The sequence below is a fragment of the Mixophyes fleayi genome, chromosome 8 (assembly GCF_038048845.1).
Source record: "Mixophyes fleayi isolate aMixFle1 chromosome 8, aMixFle1.hap1, whole genome shotgun sequence".
In the NCBI taxonomy this organism is placed as follows: Eukaryota; Metazoa; Chordata; class Amphibia; order Anura; family Limnodynastidae; genus Mixophyes; species Mixophyes fleayi.
In genome coordinates this window covers 24,928,738-24,946,689 of record NC_134409.1, presented here as the reverse complement: position 1 = coordinate 24,946,689, position 17,952 = coordinate 24,928,738, and the positions used below count along the sequence as shown (strand labels likewise).

The window sequence follows — 17,952 nt, the reverse complement described above, 5'->3', positions numbered from 1 at the left end:
CAAACAGTCTGGTCAAACTTATATTAAATAATATTAAAGCTTCAGCTCAAAAATATATTTGCACAATTGTGACTATTACAGCGTAACATATATGCCATGTGGTATTAGGTTATCCCCGTGAACAACATAACAAAAAGGGTTTGTAAAGAATTTCCCATTGCCTGTATGGTAATTTTGGCAGCACTCCTGGCTTTGATAAGCGACCCGTGAGGTCAGACCTACCCTTTGTCACTAGACGATGGCCCTGAGCTACTATAATGTGAGAGGATTATATACACATAACCAAGATTAACAAGAGGGTTTGGAATTAGGACTAAAGCACTTGGCTTAACTGCACAAGTAGACTAACACCTTTACTGCAGCAAGGAAAGCGCCAGTGACTTTAAACCAATGTAAATATAAGGAGGTTAATTTACACTTAAATACAAAATGAAAAATAAGAAATGGGGTTAGTGTGCGGATAAAACATAGGTCTCAAACATGGAATCAGGAATGATCTACTTCACTCTGCTTCAGACAAACCAGGACTTTTTCATATTTCCTTCCTCTCCTTATCTGCAGCAAAGCTAATGTAAGCTTTCTTTTTAAACCTACTGGCAAGTCCTCACTTTCTCATTTACACACACTAAAGGCAAACTATGCAAAGCAAGCAAAGGAAGAAGAGGAAAAAGGCTAAACTAATGTAAGACATAACAAATTTTCTTACATCACATTTAAATTTGTCGGAAGCTTTTTAGGTTACTGGTCCTTTAACATGAAATGTCATGGTGGGTAAGATTTTTTAAATTTTACAAGTACATTTTAAAAAGAACCAGTAACATAAAACGTCTTTAAACATATTTAAGCGTGATTTACTCTTCCAATGCATTCTTAAACTATCTCATATAAAATAGGCTGTAATATTAATTGCAGTAAAGAATCATTCAGAACATTTCATAACTTGCCAAGCAGCAATTAAGGCCCCAAGCTCAAGATTCAAACCAATAATGGTCAAATGATCCGATATTACAGCGTGACCCTAAAGAACCGCAATACCAAACAACAGTCCCATCAGATCATTATTGGGCATGTTGGGAAATGCAGGAGAAAATTACCTATTTCGGCCTGTCTTCATCTTCTGACCACCTTAACAGACCCTTGACCAGGCCTGTCCAACCTGTGGCCCTCCAGGTGTTGTGAAACTACAGGTCCCAGCATGCCCTTCCAGCTATCAGCTGGTGGTCTACTGGCAAAGCATGCTGGGGCTTGTAGTTTCACAACACCTGGAGGGCCACAGGTTGGACAGGCCTGCCCTAGACAGACCAGAAATGATCCAGCTGCTTGTCCGAGGTCATCCAATTCGGCCACTTATGAGTGTCCAAATTGGACATTGAACCTGATGCTCAGTGCTTGGACCAAGTGGCAGTATCAGCCTAGGCGTAGCCAGCTTAAAAGAGGCTCCGATGTGTTGTTATGCCATTAGTTTGGCAACTATCATAGAATTAACTAAATTTTCTATACTATTGCCTCCACCCTGCATATCACAAACCGGCCACTAGCCACCCTTTCCTCACTCTTCCTAATGACTATATTCAGTTAGCTCACACATTGCCGTTATAAAACGTGATTCAACCCCTCGGGAGTCATCTACTCTACTCTCATCGTTTATAGTCGCAGGAGTCCGGATAAGCTGCTGCATCCTAACAAGGCCTGTCCTGCAGTGAAATGATGCAGTGTGCAAGGGAACGGACACTGAGGACGAATTACACTTTTATTATGCAGTTTCAAGGATGATTAATCCAAAGACAACTTTGAAATTGTCCTCTCATATTCAGATCACTGCGCAGACAAACCATGTGCTTAGGTCATCCAAGGGAGCTGCTTAGTAAGGTGAAATAGTCCAGCAATGGGCAGTTATGAAGAGTAATAGAAAATGTATTCCACACTTGTCACTGTATGCAACATTTAAAGGAAGAGGAAAGGCAAGACAGTATCTGAGATACATTCCTTATAGCTACATTTAAATATTCATCTCTGTTTTCACGTAAGAAAAACCAGAACATCATAATGGAAAAAGAATGTTGGGCATCAGACAGAAACTTGTCCATTGATACGGTTTCCATCATAAGTCTTTGTAGCACTTCAGTGGCCAACATTGCCATATGGGTCCCAACCGTTACCCAGTAAATGCAGACATCCCAAGGTACAAGTTGGGAACCCTACCAATGTGACAATCAGAAAACAACAGCATATGTATTCCACACACACAATTAAATGATTACAGAAGCAGTAATAGGGATTTGTGACAGAAGACCATGGTTAGGAAGTCAGAACGTGGACAAGGCAGGACAAACACTCACCTGAGCTCCCACCAGTTGTAACAAGGCAGAGTTGACAGGCAGCAACTCAATGTCGGTGTTTATGGTGGTCTGGTCGAACGGGCAAGCCTTGCGGTGAAGCTTGTTCAGGCACATCTTGCAAACGGTGTGCCCGCAGCCCAGGCTGATGGGCTTCCGGATGGTTTCGTCAAAGGTCTGCGTGCAAATGGGGCAGGACAGGAAGTCGGTCCATTGTGGAGCTTGTACAGGCATGTTGTCCCGCTTGAAAATAGGAGCTTGCAAAGCAAAGGGTAGGGCGCTTAAGCACAGATTCCACTGGAATCAAAAAACCTTTCCAAAATAAAGTTTGTCTTTCTTATATATCTTCTGTAAATACAGACAGTCAGCACATAGTGGAAAATGTGACCTAAAGTAGAATGGGAGATATAAAAGAAAAGAAAAAAGTCAGTTAACATTAGATCGTAAATATCTTACAAGAATGCATGTTTAAATTACAGTTTTACATGATGATCTTCAGGACCTATTAAGGAGTTATCGTCCCTACAATTTATTTATTATCTCTCATTTGTGACACAGTCCTAAATGCACTAACTGATATGAATCTGACAGATGACCACGAGATATTTACAATGTGTAATTATAATCAATGCGTTTTTTTACAATTCATCCCAAGTGTGTGGCCTATAAATGATCTCACACTATGAAATCTAGCTCAAAAGATTGTGAATTCATTTAAAATGATCAAGTTTGATCATGCAGTACTTGAGGACAGTTGTGTGGCTTGGCGTGTGTGGGAAGACTGAACAAGCATGATAAAGGGATTCATTTTCTCACGTACATATTGTGATACTATATTTGATGAAATCTTACTATGAATATGTAGCTGATATAACGGCTTTAAGATTCATTTTCAAAGCTTGTGGGGGGATGACTGGACAACTGGGTATATGTATCCTATAGGTTTACGGATTTTCTCTATGCTATGCAGTTTCACCATGTTTATATGTATCGATTGAACCATATTGTATAAGTGCTATGACATTTTACTGCTTCAGTGGTATATGCGGCATTAATCCAGGAGTCCCTACCAGGGGGCAAAAGTACAATTATATGTATTATGCACAGAAGAGAACACAACCACACTTCTGCCTGAAGTAAGGAAACTGCAATTATACAAAACTATTTGAGAGTTATTCCAAGCAGGAAAAAAAAAAAAAAAAAGAAAACATCATTATTAAACAGAGGTATAAAATGAATGGATTATATAAGAGTTCTATTTCCAAGATTGCGCTTCTGCAAGTTTTTGCCCCCTGAGACAACATTGTAAATATATATCCCTACATTGATGAAGAAATACATTCGCTATATAACTATTGCCCTGATATGTACAACAGATTGTTCAATATTTACAATCATGTATTATGATCGGATGAAAAACACCAGAAGATTGACAAGGTCAAAAAGGCCCATTAAGTTGAGAAACAGACAGACATGTGGATTTTTTTTGTTAAACAGTGTAAAATTGTTTTTATGGTCACTAACCATACGTAAACACCTGAGCTCTACTTTTTATGATAGGCTTATTCAAGGAATGCACAACACCTTAAATCACTTTACTGATTAAGTTATTAAATCAGCCAAAACCTACATATAGGGTGTCTGAACAACAAGAATACTAAGCTTAAAAACAAAACAAAAAACAAAACCTCAAAAGCATATTTGATGCAAACATTGCAAAGTCCTAAATAAGATCTGCATCCACGTTCAGCCTCAAAGTAGTGAGGTCACGAGTTCGATTCTCGACCATGGACTAACTGTGTGGAGTTTATATTTTTTCCACCTTGTTTGTATGGGTTTACTCCCATACGCCAAAAAACATACAAGTAGGTTAACTGACTGCTACTGAATTGACCTTAGTCTCTCTCAGTTGGTGTATATTTTAGGGAATCTAGACTGTAAGCCCCAATGGGCAGGGACTGATGTGAGTGAGTTCTCTGTACAGCGCTGCGAAATTAGTGACGCTATATAAATAGCTGGTGATGATAAAGAAACAGAATTTAATTACATTTAAAAAAAAACAAAAAATCATACATATATATGAAATGAACTATGATAAATTCAATAGACAGCATTAGGTCAACATAATTCAGTCGAAGAAATAATGTCAAAACAGATATACTCAGGGTATTTGCTAACTAAACGTCAAAGGCAGCTGCTACAAGAGCGTCTCTCCCCATTCATACCAATTTCTACAGACACTGACTGACTATGGGATTTAGATAATGAATTGCCAAGTGAGTCAAGGGCTGAGTCATTGCTATATAACCAGTGTACAAGTCCAATCGCACCGGTTTCTATGTTCCTTAGGGAGGAAGCACACCTCTCCCTACCTCATTAACCCCTTATTACAGGACATGTAATTCACACAGCTTTATACACAGCTAGTGAAATGAGTCAGCGAACATGAAACAAACCAGAAAGAAAAGAAAATAAATAAATCAATCTTCACGTTTTCTATGACACACACGAGGAAGTCTCACCAGTAATTAGATTTGCAGACACAAATCACACTTATGCCTACCCAACTATCTTGTGACCCCGTGGGCGGAAAAGGTCTCCTTACAAACTGTTAAGAATAGCGTGGTAGTGACACAGTGGCACGTGGGCTCTCCAAATATAGAACGCACAGGCTAAAACAGCACATGGGCTGAGCAGCAGGTTTAAAGCTGCAATGCTTGGAAAAGACCCTTTTCTGAACTGAATTTCCTATTGGTCAAAGCAGATGTAAGAGAATACAGAAGTTAGCAGAAGAGACACTTTCCGTTACAGTAGAAAGAGAAAGCGTTCAGAGGCAGTGTACAACTTTCTAAGGGGAGAGAGTGTACGCATATACTAGTCTGTACGGAGCTTTCCACAATGCTGGAGCATCAGACAGACTGGATGGCCACAAATGCCGCCATGCCATAATTCAACATTCATTTTCAGAATAGGCTCAGAGCTGGTCTTTCCATGGGCAGGATTACCAGACTGCAGCAGCACTGACAGGGCACCTGGCCTGACAGATACTGCCCGCAGTTGCATTAAGCTTTGATTGGAATGACTAATGTTTAAGTTTCACATAAATATATTTTGTCTCATCCAGGCTTGTAGCTGTTACATTGATCAACAACGTTGTAATGTGTATATATAAGAGTACAAACACAAACGGCCTAGTTTTCTTTGTACAAAGCAAACAAACCATGTTAAGATAAATCAGCACCACAAACTACTAGTTCTGCCATTTGTCAAACTAGCCACAAATTTGGACAATGAGGTTCTTTTTTAAAGCAGCAATCAGACATTGGTATTTTATTATTTTATTTAAATAGCAATTTAAGTACCTTTTAAGCATGTATCCAATGGTCAATGTTCTTAGTTATCCTCCTACAGACCATCTCATTTTAATACCGCTTCCTGGCAAACAATGGCTGCCATAGGGTCTCTGGTATATGCATTTCATGTAATGGAAACGGGAGGGGGGGGGGGGGGGAAGGGGGGCACTTGGAAAGGTAATAGTGAAAAGAGCTCAGAGGAGAGTTCCAAAGCATCTCTGCTCACTACATATGCCATGTGACTGATGCCATGACAGTCACATAACACTGTGTGGATCTGGAAATCAATTAATAGCAGTCTGAAGAACCAAGACAATGAGAAAAGGGTAATTACCAAGCTTCTGATAGACTGCCAGAGTGATGGAAAAATAAATAAAAATAAAACCACACACACCCCTACTTAATTTTTACCTGGGATTGCCACATTAAGCTGTCTGTATATATTATAACCCTTTTTATTATTGTGCAGATAGTTAAGAATAGACACATGCCTGAGTTTGCAGCATTATAATAAAATGTATACTTATGAGCCAGCAACATTGTAATTAAAAACTCATCCGTGAACACTGTTCCTAAATTCCGGGAAGTTTGGACACTGTGGTTCAAGTGGCAAAAATCTCCTGTTACGGGTACTGTTTGATTCGTATAACCTAACCCTATACCCCCCCTCCCCACCCCAAAAACAAAACCACCGCTTTACCATAAATGTTTTCAAGTCTTAATAAGTAATAGATTACTCTGTTTCTTCTTTCAGCACTGTTTTCTAATTAACGCTAGGGCTAAATTTTATATGTGCCAATTTGGGTCTTCTATTTTTGCATTATCTGCCAAATGTTGTTGGCACAACTGTTAAGTATGTTACCTCTTTTGTCTCTGCGGTTTCAAAATAAAAATTTAAAAAAACAAAAACTCATCCATGAATTATTATAAAGGTAGGAGCAATGCACATAGAAACTGGTTAAAAAACCCCTAAAGCAGTGAAGGGCAAACTTTTTCAGGAGCGGGCCAAATAAAAAAAGAAAAACTTTAAGCGGGCCAATATAATTTATTAAAAAACTCAAATATCGAAAATATAGAATACAAATGTTTTGAATGGGACGGGAGGGTGTTATATAGCAGTGTTACCTCTATAAGTGCAGCGATCGTACAGACACAGCACTTATTTCAGCAGGTTGTTGCAGATCAGTCTTTCTGGTGAGCCACTAACTGACAACACAGCAGCCAATCGAAATCGAAATCCGCCTTAGTATATGGCCCAGCCCATCTCTTCTCACATAACTTTCAGCCATTAGGGGGCGGGCAGGTGTTTGAGTGACATACGAAGTGTCCTTTTAGGAAGGAGGATGAAGTGTAATGGAGGAAATAGAACCTTCATTTTTATGCCTTCCCAGCTAACACACAGGGTCGGCCCTAATAATTTTCTGCATATTTTAATGAAATTTTTTAAAATATTGGCGGGCCGGATAGAACCTCTAAGTGGGCCGGATCTGGCCCGCGGGCCGTAGTTTGCCCATCACTGTCCTAAAGCATGTGGGGAGCATTGTGTGCCCCATAACAAACTACACAAACGCACATTACATGAACCAATGTTCCCCCGGACAACAGCGAGCAATACACTAGCCTGTTTTGCCTACCTACAAAATTTAACACACAAAAAAAAAAATGTCTGCCTATTCCACAGCGATCCTGGTTCCCTTAATACTTCTATATACAGCATGGCATAGACATAGCGCTGAGCATACTAAACTGCTACAACTGTGACCAATAGCCACAGCCACTTTTCCAGCTTTGACAGAGAATCATAACAGCAGTTGATAATGCTAAACCCTGTACTGTAACATTCAGAACCATTAAAATTAATAATCAACACAATTCTGCTGTCCAGAGTCCACCAACAGTGCTGGAGACAAGCGCTGCAACTTTTCAATCTATGTACTGAAAATCGTGTGATAACCAGCACTGTGATTTGATGTGATGGGGTGCTGGCCCCACAGCATTTGAGGATTTCAAGTCCCCCAAAGCTGTTAATATTTCTGTAACAGCTTTGTATTATAAAATATGCCAACATGAAAAGCTCACAACCCCCCCCCCCCCCCCCAAAAAAAAACCCAAAACATGAGATCATCAAGGCGTTACAGGTGACTACATTTATTGTGGTTCTTTTGTTTTTAATTAAACCATAAGTCTCTATAGGCCGCAAAAGGTAAGTACCTTGATTTATCAGAGCCTACGTTATTTTGTGCACCATTAGAGAACATATAATCCAAGCAGCTGCCGCTGACTGGTGTGTGTTAGCGAGGGTGAGAACTTAGATCATGGTATGTGAAGATTTGCCTGAGGTGGGCTAGAGTTGAAAGTCACATGCAACTAGCATGATACATTATAGTTATACGAAACCAGTGTGGAATTTTCAGCACACGCCCACAAACTACTCCCATTTAACACACTGCAATCTTAGGAATACCCTATGGGATACCTGATGTGCAAAGAACAGTTAAAAACATTCTCTTAAGCAGTCCTTAAGTAATACAAAAACGTAGCCCACCAATCGCCTGAACCAAAGAAAACCCAAAAACAAACAAACAGCCATCGGTTACTTGGATCAGTTCCTAGCAACATCTTCTGATTCTGGCATATGATGTCATCACTATACACTTGAGTAAATGAAGTACAGACATCACACGCGCCTAATGCTGTCCAATTATCAATGATGTAATACATCCTAATGCTGCATTGTTGAAACAACCAACACAGAGGGGAGGGGGATGCTGAATAAGAAGCATGTAGGCAACACTAGTCTTCAATGGAAATCGTGAAGATCTGAAAGCAGGGACCACTCTATAAACCATGAAGGTCGTCTGACAGAAGACATAGATAAGAGGCAGCCTTTTATACATGTCAGTAACTTTAAGGCTTGCACATTCTTTTGTTAACATTTCCTATACTAATTTTTTTATCCGACTCCTAAGTTTGCGGTCAAAATGTTCCAGCTTACTTTATTTGTAGGTAGATATATATGTATGTACATAATTTGGATATATGCATTCAACTGGCTTTGGATACAAATACACAAAAAAAGAAACAAAACAAGATTAGTACAAATCTGAAACGATTACATAACCTTGTGAAATTCTGAAACTGTAATAAATGTGTAGCTATGGTGAGCTTTTACGTAAGAAATGTTACCAGTATGTTGGTGTCCCATGTGTGCTGTTGAGCATAGTGTCTAGTCGCTCCAAATATAAATACAAAATCTCTACAAATCTATTTGTCTAAGTCAGCGGTTCCCAAAGTGTGCGCCGCGGCACTGTCACAGGGGTGCAGCGGCTGGGGGACGAAAAAACAAAAACCAAAAAAAAACAAACTTACCAATCCGACGGCGCTTTGGACCCAGCATTCTCCTCCCTCCTACTGAATATTCAGTGAAAAGTGTCAGGAGAAAGGAGGATGTTGGGTCCCAGGCGCTGCCACATTGGTAAGAAGATAGAAGAGAAGAAAGAAGAAATAGAAGAAAGAAACCAAGTATGGTAAGTAAAGAAACGGAGGGGAAGGTGAAAGGAAACAGCAATGGAGGGGCACAGAGTGTGCGGGTGAAGAGGGGCACAGAGTGTGCGGGTGAAGAGGGGCACAGAGTGTGCGGGTGAAGAGGGGCACAGAGTGTGCAGGTGAAGAGGGGCACAGAGTGTGCGGGTGAAGAGGGGCACAGAGTGTGCGGGTGAAGAGGGGCACAGAGTGTGCGGGTGAAGAGGGGCACAGAGTGTGCGGGTGAAGAGGGGCACAGAGTGTGCGGGTGAAGAGGGGCACAGAGTGTGCGGGTGAAGAGGGGCACAGTGTAAAGGTGAAGCTGCACAGTGATGATTTTTGTACATATTTTATCTTGTTTGATCATATTCCTCTTATTAGCTGTAAATTATTCTTTGACAGAAATATAATTGAAAAAATATATAAAAATATTCTTTTCCCTTTGATCTATGTATATTATTTTTGCAAACAACTTACCAAGTACTTATTACGTTATTTTCACTCAAATACTTAAAAAACGGGACTGCTCGGTAATTATTTTGGAGTGGTGCCTTGAAAAAATTATGGAGACTCTTGGGGGCATATTCAATTCTCGGCGGAAACGCCGAGAATCTCGCGTCCACCCACGATTACCATTATTACGGAAATTGAGCGCTGAAAAAACGTTAATACGGTAATTTACTCGCTGGATTTCAGCTCGCAGCTCCCTGAGCCGCGAGCTGAAATCCAGCTAACTAATATGGTAATAGTTTTTCCGCGGCACGGAAAACAAACATTTGAATATGCCCCTGAGGGTGCCGCGAACTGAAAAAATTTGGGAACCACTGGCCTAAGTAATAAGGCGAGGGATCAACTGTTTAAGAGGTCAATCGCGGCCAGGGACCACACCAACACATATACAGGTGCCCTAGACACCTCGCCAAACTCTGGTACTACTCCAGCCGTCTCCCGCGTTATTGTGACAAGAAAATATAGCACCGCGATATAGAAGCTAGAGGCGGAAACAGCTGTCTCTTATTGTGAGCGCCCAGTTCTGTCCATGCAGCTGTGATAGGATAGAGGTTGTTTTGCGGGACTCCTGGGCAGAGCTGCTGATATTACCTATAGATTTCCAACAACTGCGCCTGATAATAGCCAGGTAAGTTGTGGTCACCAGATACAAGTCTAATCTGACTCACAGTAATAATGGCAGAGTTTTGCAGAACAGTTTTCAGCCTGACCGGAGAGTGAAAACAAAATTGCGTAAATTGCAATAAGGGCGTGTTATGGGTGCATGGTGCTAAATAACAGAGAGGGTGTAATGTGCCTGCAAAGAAAAAAAAAAAAGGATCCAGGTGTTGAAAAATATAGGAGTGCAAGTGTGCTCCATTTTAACAATTCTGATTAAATAGTATACCAACCTACAGAAATCTTAAATAGAAAAAAAAGATCTAATTAAAAAGAATCCTAAGAACGCCACATGACAGCAGTTTCTACTGACTTTATATTGAATATGGGAGTATAAAAACAACAAAGTACGACAAAACATACGTGTTCTACACACATTTAAGGCACAAGCCGAATGAGCCAAAACAGAATATTATGATCCCTATAGAATTTTAGACGTGTGTTTGTAGGCGTTTCTATCTACAAATCCAACGCCAAATTTGGCTAGAAGTAGACCCTAAAAATAAAAAAAATTAATAAAAAAACAAAAACAAAAACCAAGGAGTAATTTTATGCCACAGAATTAAAAACGGTATTGTGACCACTGACAGCACCATATTCAGCAACTATAGAAAGCGCAGGAGAATACGCTCTTCAGTTTAAATACATTACATTTCATTTAAAGTGTTCATTACAAGCTGTTTGCTGTTGCACTTGACCAGCAGTGATAAAAACTCTATATAAAATAGGCACACTTCTGAAGCTGGAAAAACCCTTTATACTGAACTCTAAGTGGATCACCTTACAATATATGCTTAGTGGTACACACCACAAATCACAAAACCCTAATGTACACAAGTACCAATTGTCCCTACTAGTGAGTGCTGCAGGAGTAAACAGTCTTTATAGCACAACAAGTAACAGCAGTGGCTATAAGTACATATAAAGGATTACAACACAAGAGCAGCAAATCACATTACAATCTGTAGGACTACAAAGTTATCATATGGCACATAAACAACTCAGTCTGAAATGTGGGTCGTTCCCAAACATTACAGTTGCATCTGCTAGAGATCCTCTTGGCAACTCAAGCAGACACACTGTACAATGGTGACGCACATGCTACCATGCTACAAATAAACACTCCCAGTAATAAGTTCAACCCCTTACAATAGTTATGCAGGACCCTTGGAGAACAGCAATGATAACAAAACAGAACAAGCTGCAGCTCTTCCTGTCAGAGGTTACACAATACCCCACACCCAGCACTTCAGAAATGACAGCCAGCCGGCCCATATCAATCCGCATATAACCCTTACCACACAGTACAAGTAATGAGCACAGTGATCACTTACCGATCTTGTGACCCTCCATCAAACTGCCACAACCACAGAGGGAAAGAGAGCTTCCCTTGACTGGTCAAAATGCAGCTGTGTGTGATGAACTTATTCCTTCTCAGCCCTGCTTCCTCATTCTTGTTGCTTACCTCTCCTGCAAGATACTTGCAACGCCCTCCTTAAAGGGACAGCGCATACGAAAAGAGGAAGTGAGCAGCAAGAAATCACAGGGAATGACAAAGGTTAAGTTTTCAAGGGGGAGGGGAAGCTCCTCCCTTAGATACCTAGCTGTGGTCACATATGCTGAGAGATCTGGAAGCAGCAGCAATAGGCAGCCTACAAAGGAGCTGGAAATCCTCTCCCAGTAGGACATGCCTCCTGGTTTTGTCTCAGGTAGACTGCCATTACCTTTCTATTGTTAGAAATGCCAATACACAACAGGGCTCCCCCTCCCAGCACGTTTCCTTTCTACCCACTTGCTTTCCACCCCCATAACAAGAGATTGCTGCATATTTATTACAATTAGGCCTCTTTCCGTCAGCACAATATATGAGATGCCTAACAGGATCCTCTCCCACACACAGGCTCTGTACATGTATGTGTAAAGCTTTGTGCACTGGTCAGGTTACACAGAAGACGTATCTTGAAAATTGCACTAAACATGAAAGGTAAAATAGAGTTTAGAAGCATCTATATTGCACTTTCAAGCAGTTCTGTACAAATTGCTAAAAGTTGCAGACATACAAACTAAAAGGGGGATTTTTTCCCCCCTTTACATATTTAACATGGTGCGCTAGCAATATAGTCACAGCAAACACGAGAACATCAACTATTGACTGATGGTCATATTAACGGCAAACATTGTAGGATACTTGTATGATTGTGTGAAGCAATTACTATTGAATGGACATTTGTTTGATTTTTCAATAAGATCTACAAAACATCCCTTCTTAATGTAATTGATATTTGAGTACAAGATCTCTGTAACAAACACGTTCATGAGTAAAAGGTATTTTAAAAAAAGAAACCATCACAATCTAGGGCTTTTGTGGAACTACTAGTGCAAGCATGCCCTGACAACCTAAGCAACTAATTCCCTTACAGTTTTCGAACTATAAGTCTCAGTACGCACTTCTAGCATAGGAAAACTATTACTATCCAGCTTTACTACATGCCCTGCCTGGTTAGACAACCAGTGTAATATATTTATACTATTTACTTTAAAACTAATTTTTGCGTACCGTGCACTCGCTCTACGACAGTTTTTAACTATAGCAGGCAAAGTGCAGAAACTGTGCATGTTTTCTGTACTTGCCTTTAAAAATTACTCCCAGTGCGTCATCCGACAAAAACAAATCCCCTGGCGCCATATTCCTGTTATAAATATGTCGCACACAAGAAAGAGTTTGCTGGGCAAACGCTGAGATACAGAAGATTTTTTACATGGTAAATGATGCTGCACCAACAGTGGTTTTAACATTTTCAATTGATGCAATTCATAAATATTGTACTCTTCTCTGTACATACTTTGAAGAGTTGAAATATGCTGTTTCAGCACAATATGTGTTAACTGATGATTACTTAGAGACTAAGATAATATAACAATTAATTATGAATGTTCAGTCCACCCTCACACAGAGAGCAATACAATAGTTTTCAAGGAATATTCATCACAATGTTTCTACATGTTCACACACTGCAATAACTATGTTCTTATCACTACATAAAATCATTCTGTGTGCAGCTTTAGGTTCCCATAACCGTGAACCTAGATCAGCCAATAAAGAAACCATTGCCTTTTTCTCAACGTAAGGTAACAGACTTTTCCCTCACTCAGACGCGAGACTTCCCAGAGAAGTATAAGAATAGCTGTCGGTAAGACAGAAAAACTCCTAGGTTACCACAAACAGGAAACCCAGCACCTGACTAACACCTCGCTTATTTGAGGTTTCCCTGTAGCCAAGCTTGTATCCACAATTCTGAACGCAGTTAGTGACACGCAACTACATCCCAACAGCAAATGATTAACCTCAATAAGTTTAGAAGTGGCATTAAAACATTGGAATACTCAGGTCAAAGCACTGTCAGCTATATATAGATAGATATGATTAATTGGTTACAGGACAAGAAGGTTGCTTACATAAAAATTCTAAGCTAATTCACCTATAATATATGAAAAGGTAAAAAAGTAATCATCAGTGGGTAATCACACCAGATGCTCCAGTTTTGCTCTATACATAAGCAGATCAGATTGATATGCCCGACACCCATATCTGTACAAGATTTGGCCAACTTGCTCAGACCTGGCAATTAAAACAATCTGGTTGAATCACCAGATCCTATTCGTTTGGTTGACCAAATACAGCACACAAAAGGGATATCTCATACACGACCAGATAGGGGGGATTGGCCCAGATTCATTGTGTGCGGGTGACAACTAACGTGAGTTTGAAGTAAAAGCTCTCAACGCTGATTTATAGCAGCCGTTACGAGCAATTGGGTCAACAACGCTGTGTGTGGGGGCTCAAAATGACCGCACTTCCAAATAATTATCCTCTCATAACGAAAAGGATCATTACTGGGCGCAAAGGAAAACATGATTGGACAATGACTACTGCCGCCCGTGTGTGTGATCATATTACAACAATACTAACCGGGTAAAAAGATAGGTCAGAGGAGTCGAACAACTGAATTTTGTTCAATTTGCTCATATTAAACGATGATAATCCAGCAGGATTTGCTACCTCTTCAATGTTCTTTACTCTACCCCCTCCTATTATTATCGTTTATTTTTGAGGTGCCACAAAGTGTCTGCAGCGCCGTACATAGAGCAAGGGGAAAACAGAACAAAACAAAAACAGGACACAGCCTACACGGCATAACAATAACAAAGTGCAGTAAACTATCAACCCAGTAGAGCATAGGACAAAACAGGACATGGCATACAGGGCAGGCAAAATAAAGTACAGTAAGTTATCAATCCACTAGTACTAAGGAGGAATAAGTAGAGGGCAGGATACTAAGAAGCTAGAGAGTGGAAAAGGGAGAGAACTAAAGCAAGAGACCCGCATGTCCACACTCCACCCACCACAGCGAGTCCAGTTTGCTCCCGTCTCTCATCACCCCATCCCTCTAGACTGCAAGCTCCCAGGAGCAGGGTCCGGTCTACCTTGTATTTCTCATATAGATAGGAATTTTTGTGGCACTATTCAGATAATCAAATCATATGCACAATATTGTTATACTTGACTCTCACTTGTTTGTACTACTTGTCTGCTATTATGATTAATTGTATCCATGTCTTTATAATAATACTCATTTGTATTCATGTATTTGTTATTACGCTTGACTGTATTTGTTATTATGCTCACTTGTCTTCATTCATTTGCAGCATGGTCTGGCCACATCCGCTGTGTGTATGGGCATCTTAAATCTACTGACATTTTCTAAAGCTACTACCCATACATAACATACAGCTTGTTTTCCATTAATGGCAACATCTATGAAAGACTGTCTACTGTGCGGGACAGTGGCTGGTATGGTGCCAGTATAACATGGTGACACTAGCTGGGTATGCTAGTAGTCATTTGGGCTATAGAAAAATGTTAAGGATTGCATCTTACCAACTATCTAATTTCGGTCAGAGCAAATAACAAATTTCTCCTACCAAAATGCTCGGTGTGACAGGAGTCACATGCAACAAATTTATTCAAATTCAATTTCAGATGAAAATGTATACAGATGTCAAATTGGTCCCGTACACTACCAATTTGGTCATTTTGAACTAAAATGGCCCAAAAGTAGCACAAACCTTTTTTTTTTTTTTTTTTTAGATCAGATGTCAGATGCGACTTGGCAAGAAAATCTGTTCAATCGGGGATTAAATAGCATGATTTCTGATCAATCTGGTCCTCCATGTACATAGCCAACCTAGACATTGATCTGGTAGCTGCTTGATCTAGTGCTCACCCAACACCAACTCGTGTACCAGCAATTGTTATAGAAAATCACCTCTTCAGCGGTTTTATATTAACATAGAGTAATAAAATAAAAGATAAATTACTTAAAATTAAAAATGAAATGTAGAATGCTTGCTTGTTCCTAATCATTCTGTACTGAAAGTGTAACAACATTCAAGCAACACACAAAGAAACATGTTGATGGAAATTATATATGTAGCTTTATTTTACATATCCCTGTGACCGACTCAGTTATACTATAATTTATTTACTTTACACATTGAAAATATATTAAATGTTACAAAAGGATATATAAAAAAAAACAAAAACACTTACTTAAAATCAGTAACTTAATGACTTTAGTGACAAGGTACTAGATGCTAACACATCAGAATGACATAATAGTTATGAGGCATAAACATTATTCATAAGTAATACAATTTAGATCTTAAAATAATCAGCATCTGAAACATAGGTAACGTAAAAGTATTTAAAGAAGAACTCCACCCTAACCTGAATTCGCAGATGAAACCACCCTCCCCTAACTTGCAATGTGTCTGGGACAACTGCTATTTCTCGGGTACTCACCTACCAGCACCTTAAGGGGTCAAACCTCTGCCAGAGAAGGCTGAATATTGTTTATTCAAACGCCTTGGTTTTCTTCTGTATTGAAAGCAATGAATGGATGCTGAAACAGCCTCCACCCAGCACATGACAGAGGAAATGTTGGAAGGGCTTAAATTCAAAATTATGCCACCATATCCAGCAGGGACTGGCCATTCCCAAAGGCCTGTGGGCAAGTAGCTGTTAGACAAATGACACCCACATTTTGGCCATATGGATAGGGGTAATTTATAGCTAGTGTGGAATTATTGTTTAATATGGATTGACTGCTTCCAATCAATCTCTACTAATGACAGAATCCCAAAGTCCAGTCCTGGCACTTCTCAACTTATCCAGAATAAAAACAAAACAAACATACAATAGTGTGATGGATTCATATTAGATGGATGTCTTGACATTACCAAACAGGTGCAATAATCCTAAAACATTCAAACACTGGTGACAAACACTTTTCTACAGTTACCTATGGAACAGCTTCCATAAAGGTAGTGACAGGGGAGCATTTAGGATTTAGGTAAAGCTGTTTATATATACACACACAATGATGAACTGGTGTGCTAATTCACTACAAATCCGTGTCTGGGCCCTAATCCTGGTCATTGACTGGGGGAAAATCCAGCTATCAACTCATCTGACAGTGTGTCCATCTGACATTGTACAACCATCTATGTGACTCCATAAGATCCCACTGAACATCTCAAAAGCAGGATGCGCCCAGAATGGGTGCACATATATAGCAAAATTGGCATCAGATCTGTTAGTGCAACCAATTGAAAGCACCCACATTATACCAGTACCCTCAGAAAAACAATTAAATACATTTGTCACAACCTCAGTACATAGCTGTTTCTCAACACCAACAGTGCATTTACTGGCATGAACAACCTGAAGCAGAGTTGTTAAGTCCCAAGTGCATGATACAGAGCACCAATAAAGTACAGTAGTCAGGTGGTTTGATCCTCACTGTGACACAGCCCATTGCTAAGCACAACTTGTCACTACAATAAAATCACAACCTTTCATGACGCACATATGTCAACATCAGTCAATGAAAATTAGTGTATATTTACCCATTTTAAAAGGAGAATTATAACTGCCAAACAGCCATTAATACATTTTTATGCGAACCGATTCATAAAGATGTTTGACACCCCCTAGTAACTACAGATGATCCAAGCATCATTCATTCTCTAACATCCCACCCAAAATTAACAGTAACATACAGGTTATTCCTGTATGAAAACACTATATAAAGATACTTTGTACAAGATCTGTTTTAATTTTTATAGGACAGCATTTAACTTCATGATCCTCATGTTATTTATATAGCGCCACTAATTCCGCAGCGCTGTACAGAGAACTCACTCAACATCAGTCCCTGCCCCATTGAAGCTTACAGTCTAAATTCCATAACATACAGACAGAGACTAGGGTCAATTTTGACAGCAGCCACTAAACCTACTAGCATGTTTTTGGAGTGTGGGAGGAAATTGGAGCACCTGGAGGAAACCCACGCCCCTGTAGAGCTTCCCCCAACAAAGGCAGTGTGTGTAGCTGTCACTTTTACACTTTTTACTCGCCACTAACTTACTAGGCTATTTTCCAAAATGGTAGCTCACAAAGATGAAGTACATTTCTGAACACAACTCACCACATGTTGGAAGATATACAACTT

General features: G+C 39.8%; 1 protein-coding gene across 4 annotated transcripts in view; it reads right to left on the bottom strand.

Annotated features, from left to right (window-relative positions):
* The window catches only part of RC3H1 (ring finger and CCCH-type domains 1), a 59,237-nt gene that overhangs the window by 30,773 nt on the left and 10,512 nt on the right, over window positions 1–17,952 (bottom strand). For all 4 annotated transcript variants that reach the window (XM_075182166.1, XM_075182168.1, XM_075182169.1 and 1 more), the window contains exon 2: window positions 2,340–2,724. In XM_075182166.1, coding sequence (XP_075038267.1) covers window positions 2,340–2,570 — 231 coding nt within the window. In that variant the 5' untranslated portion in view covers window positions 2,571–2,724. The remainder of the gene's footprint in view (window positions 1–2,339; window positions 2,725–17,952) is intronic.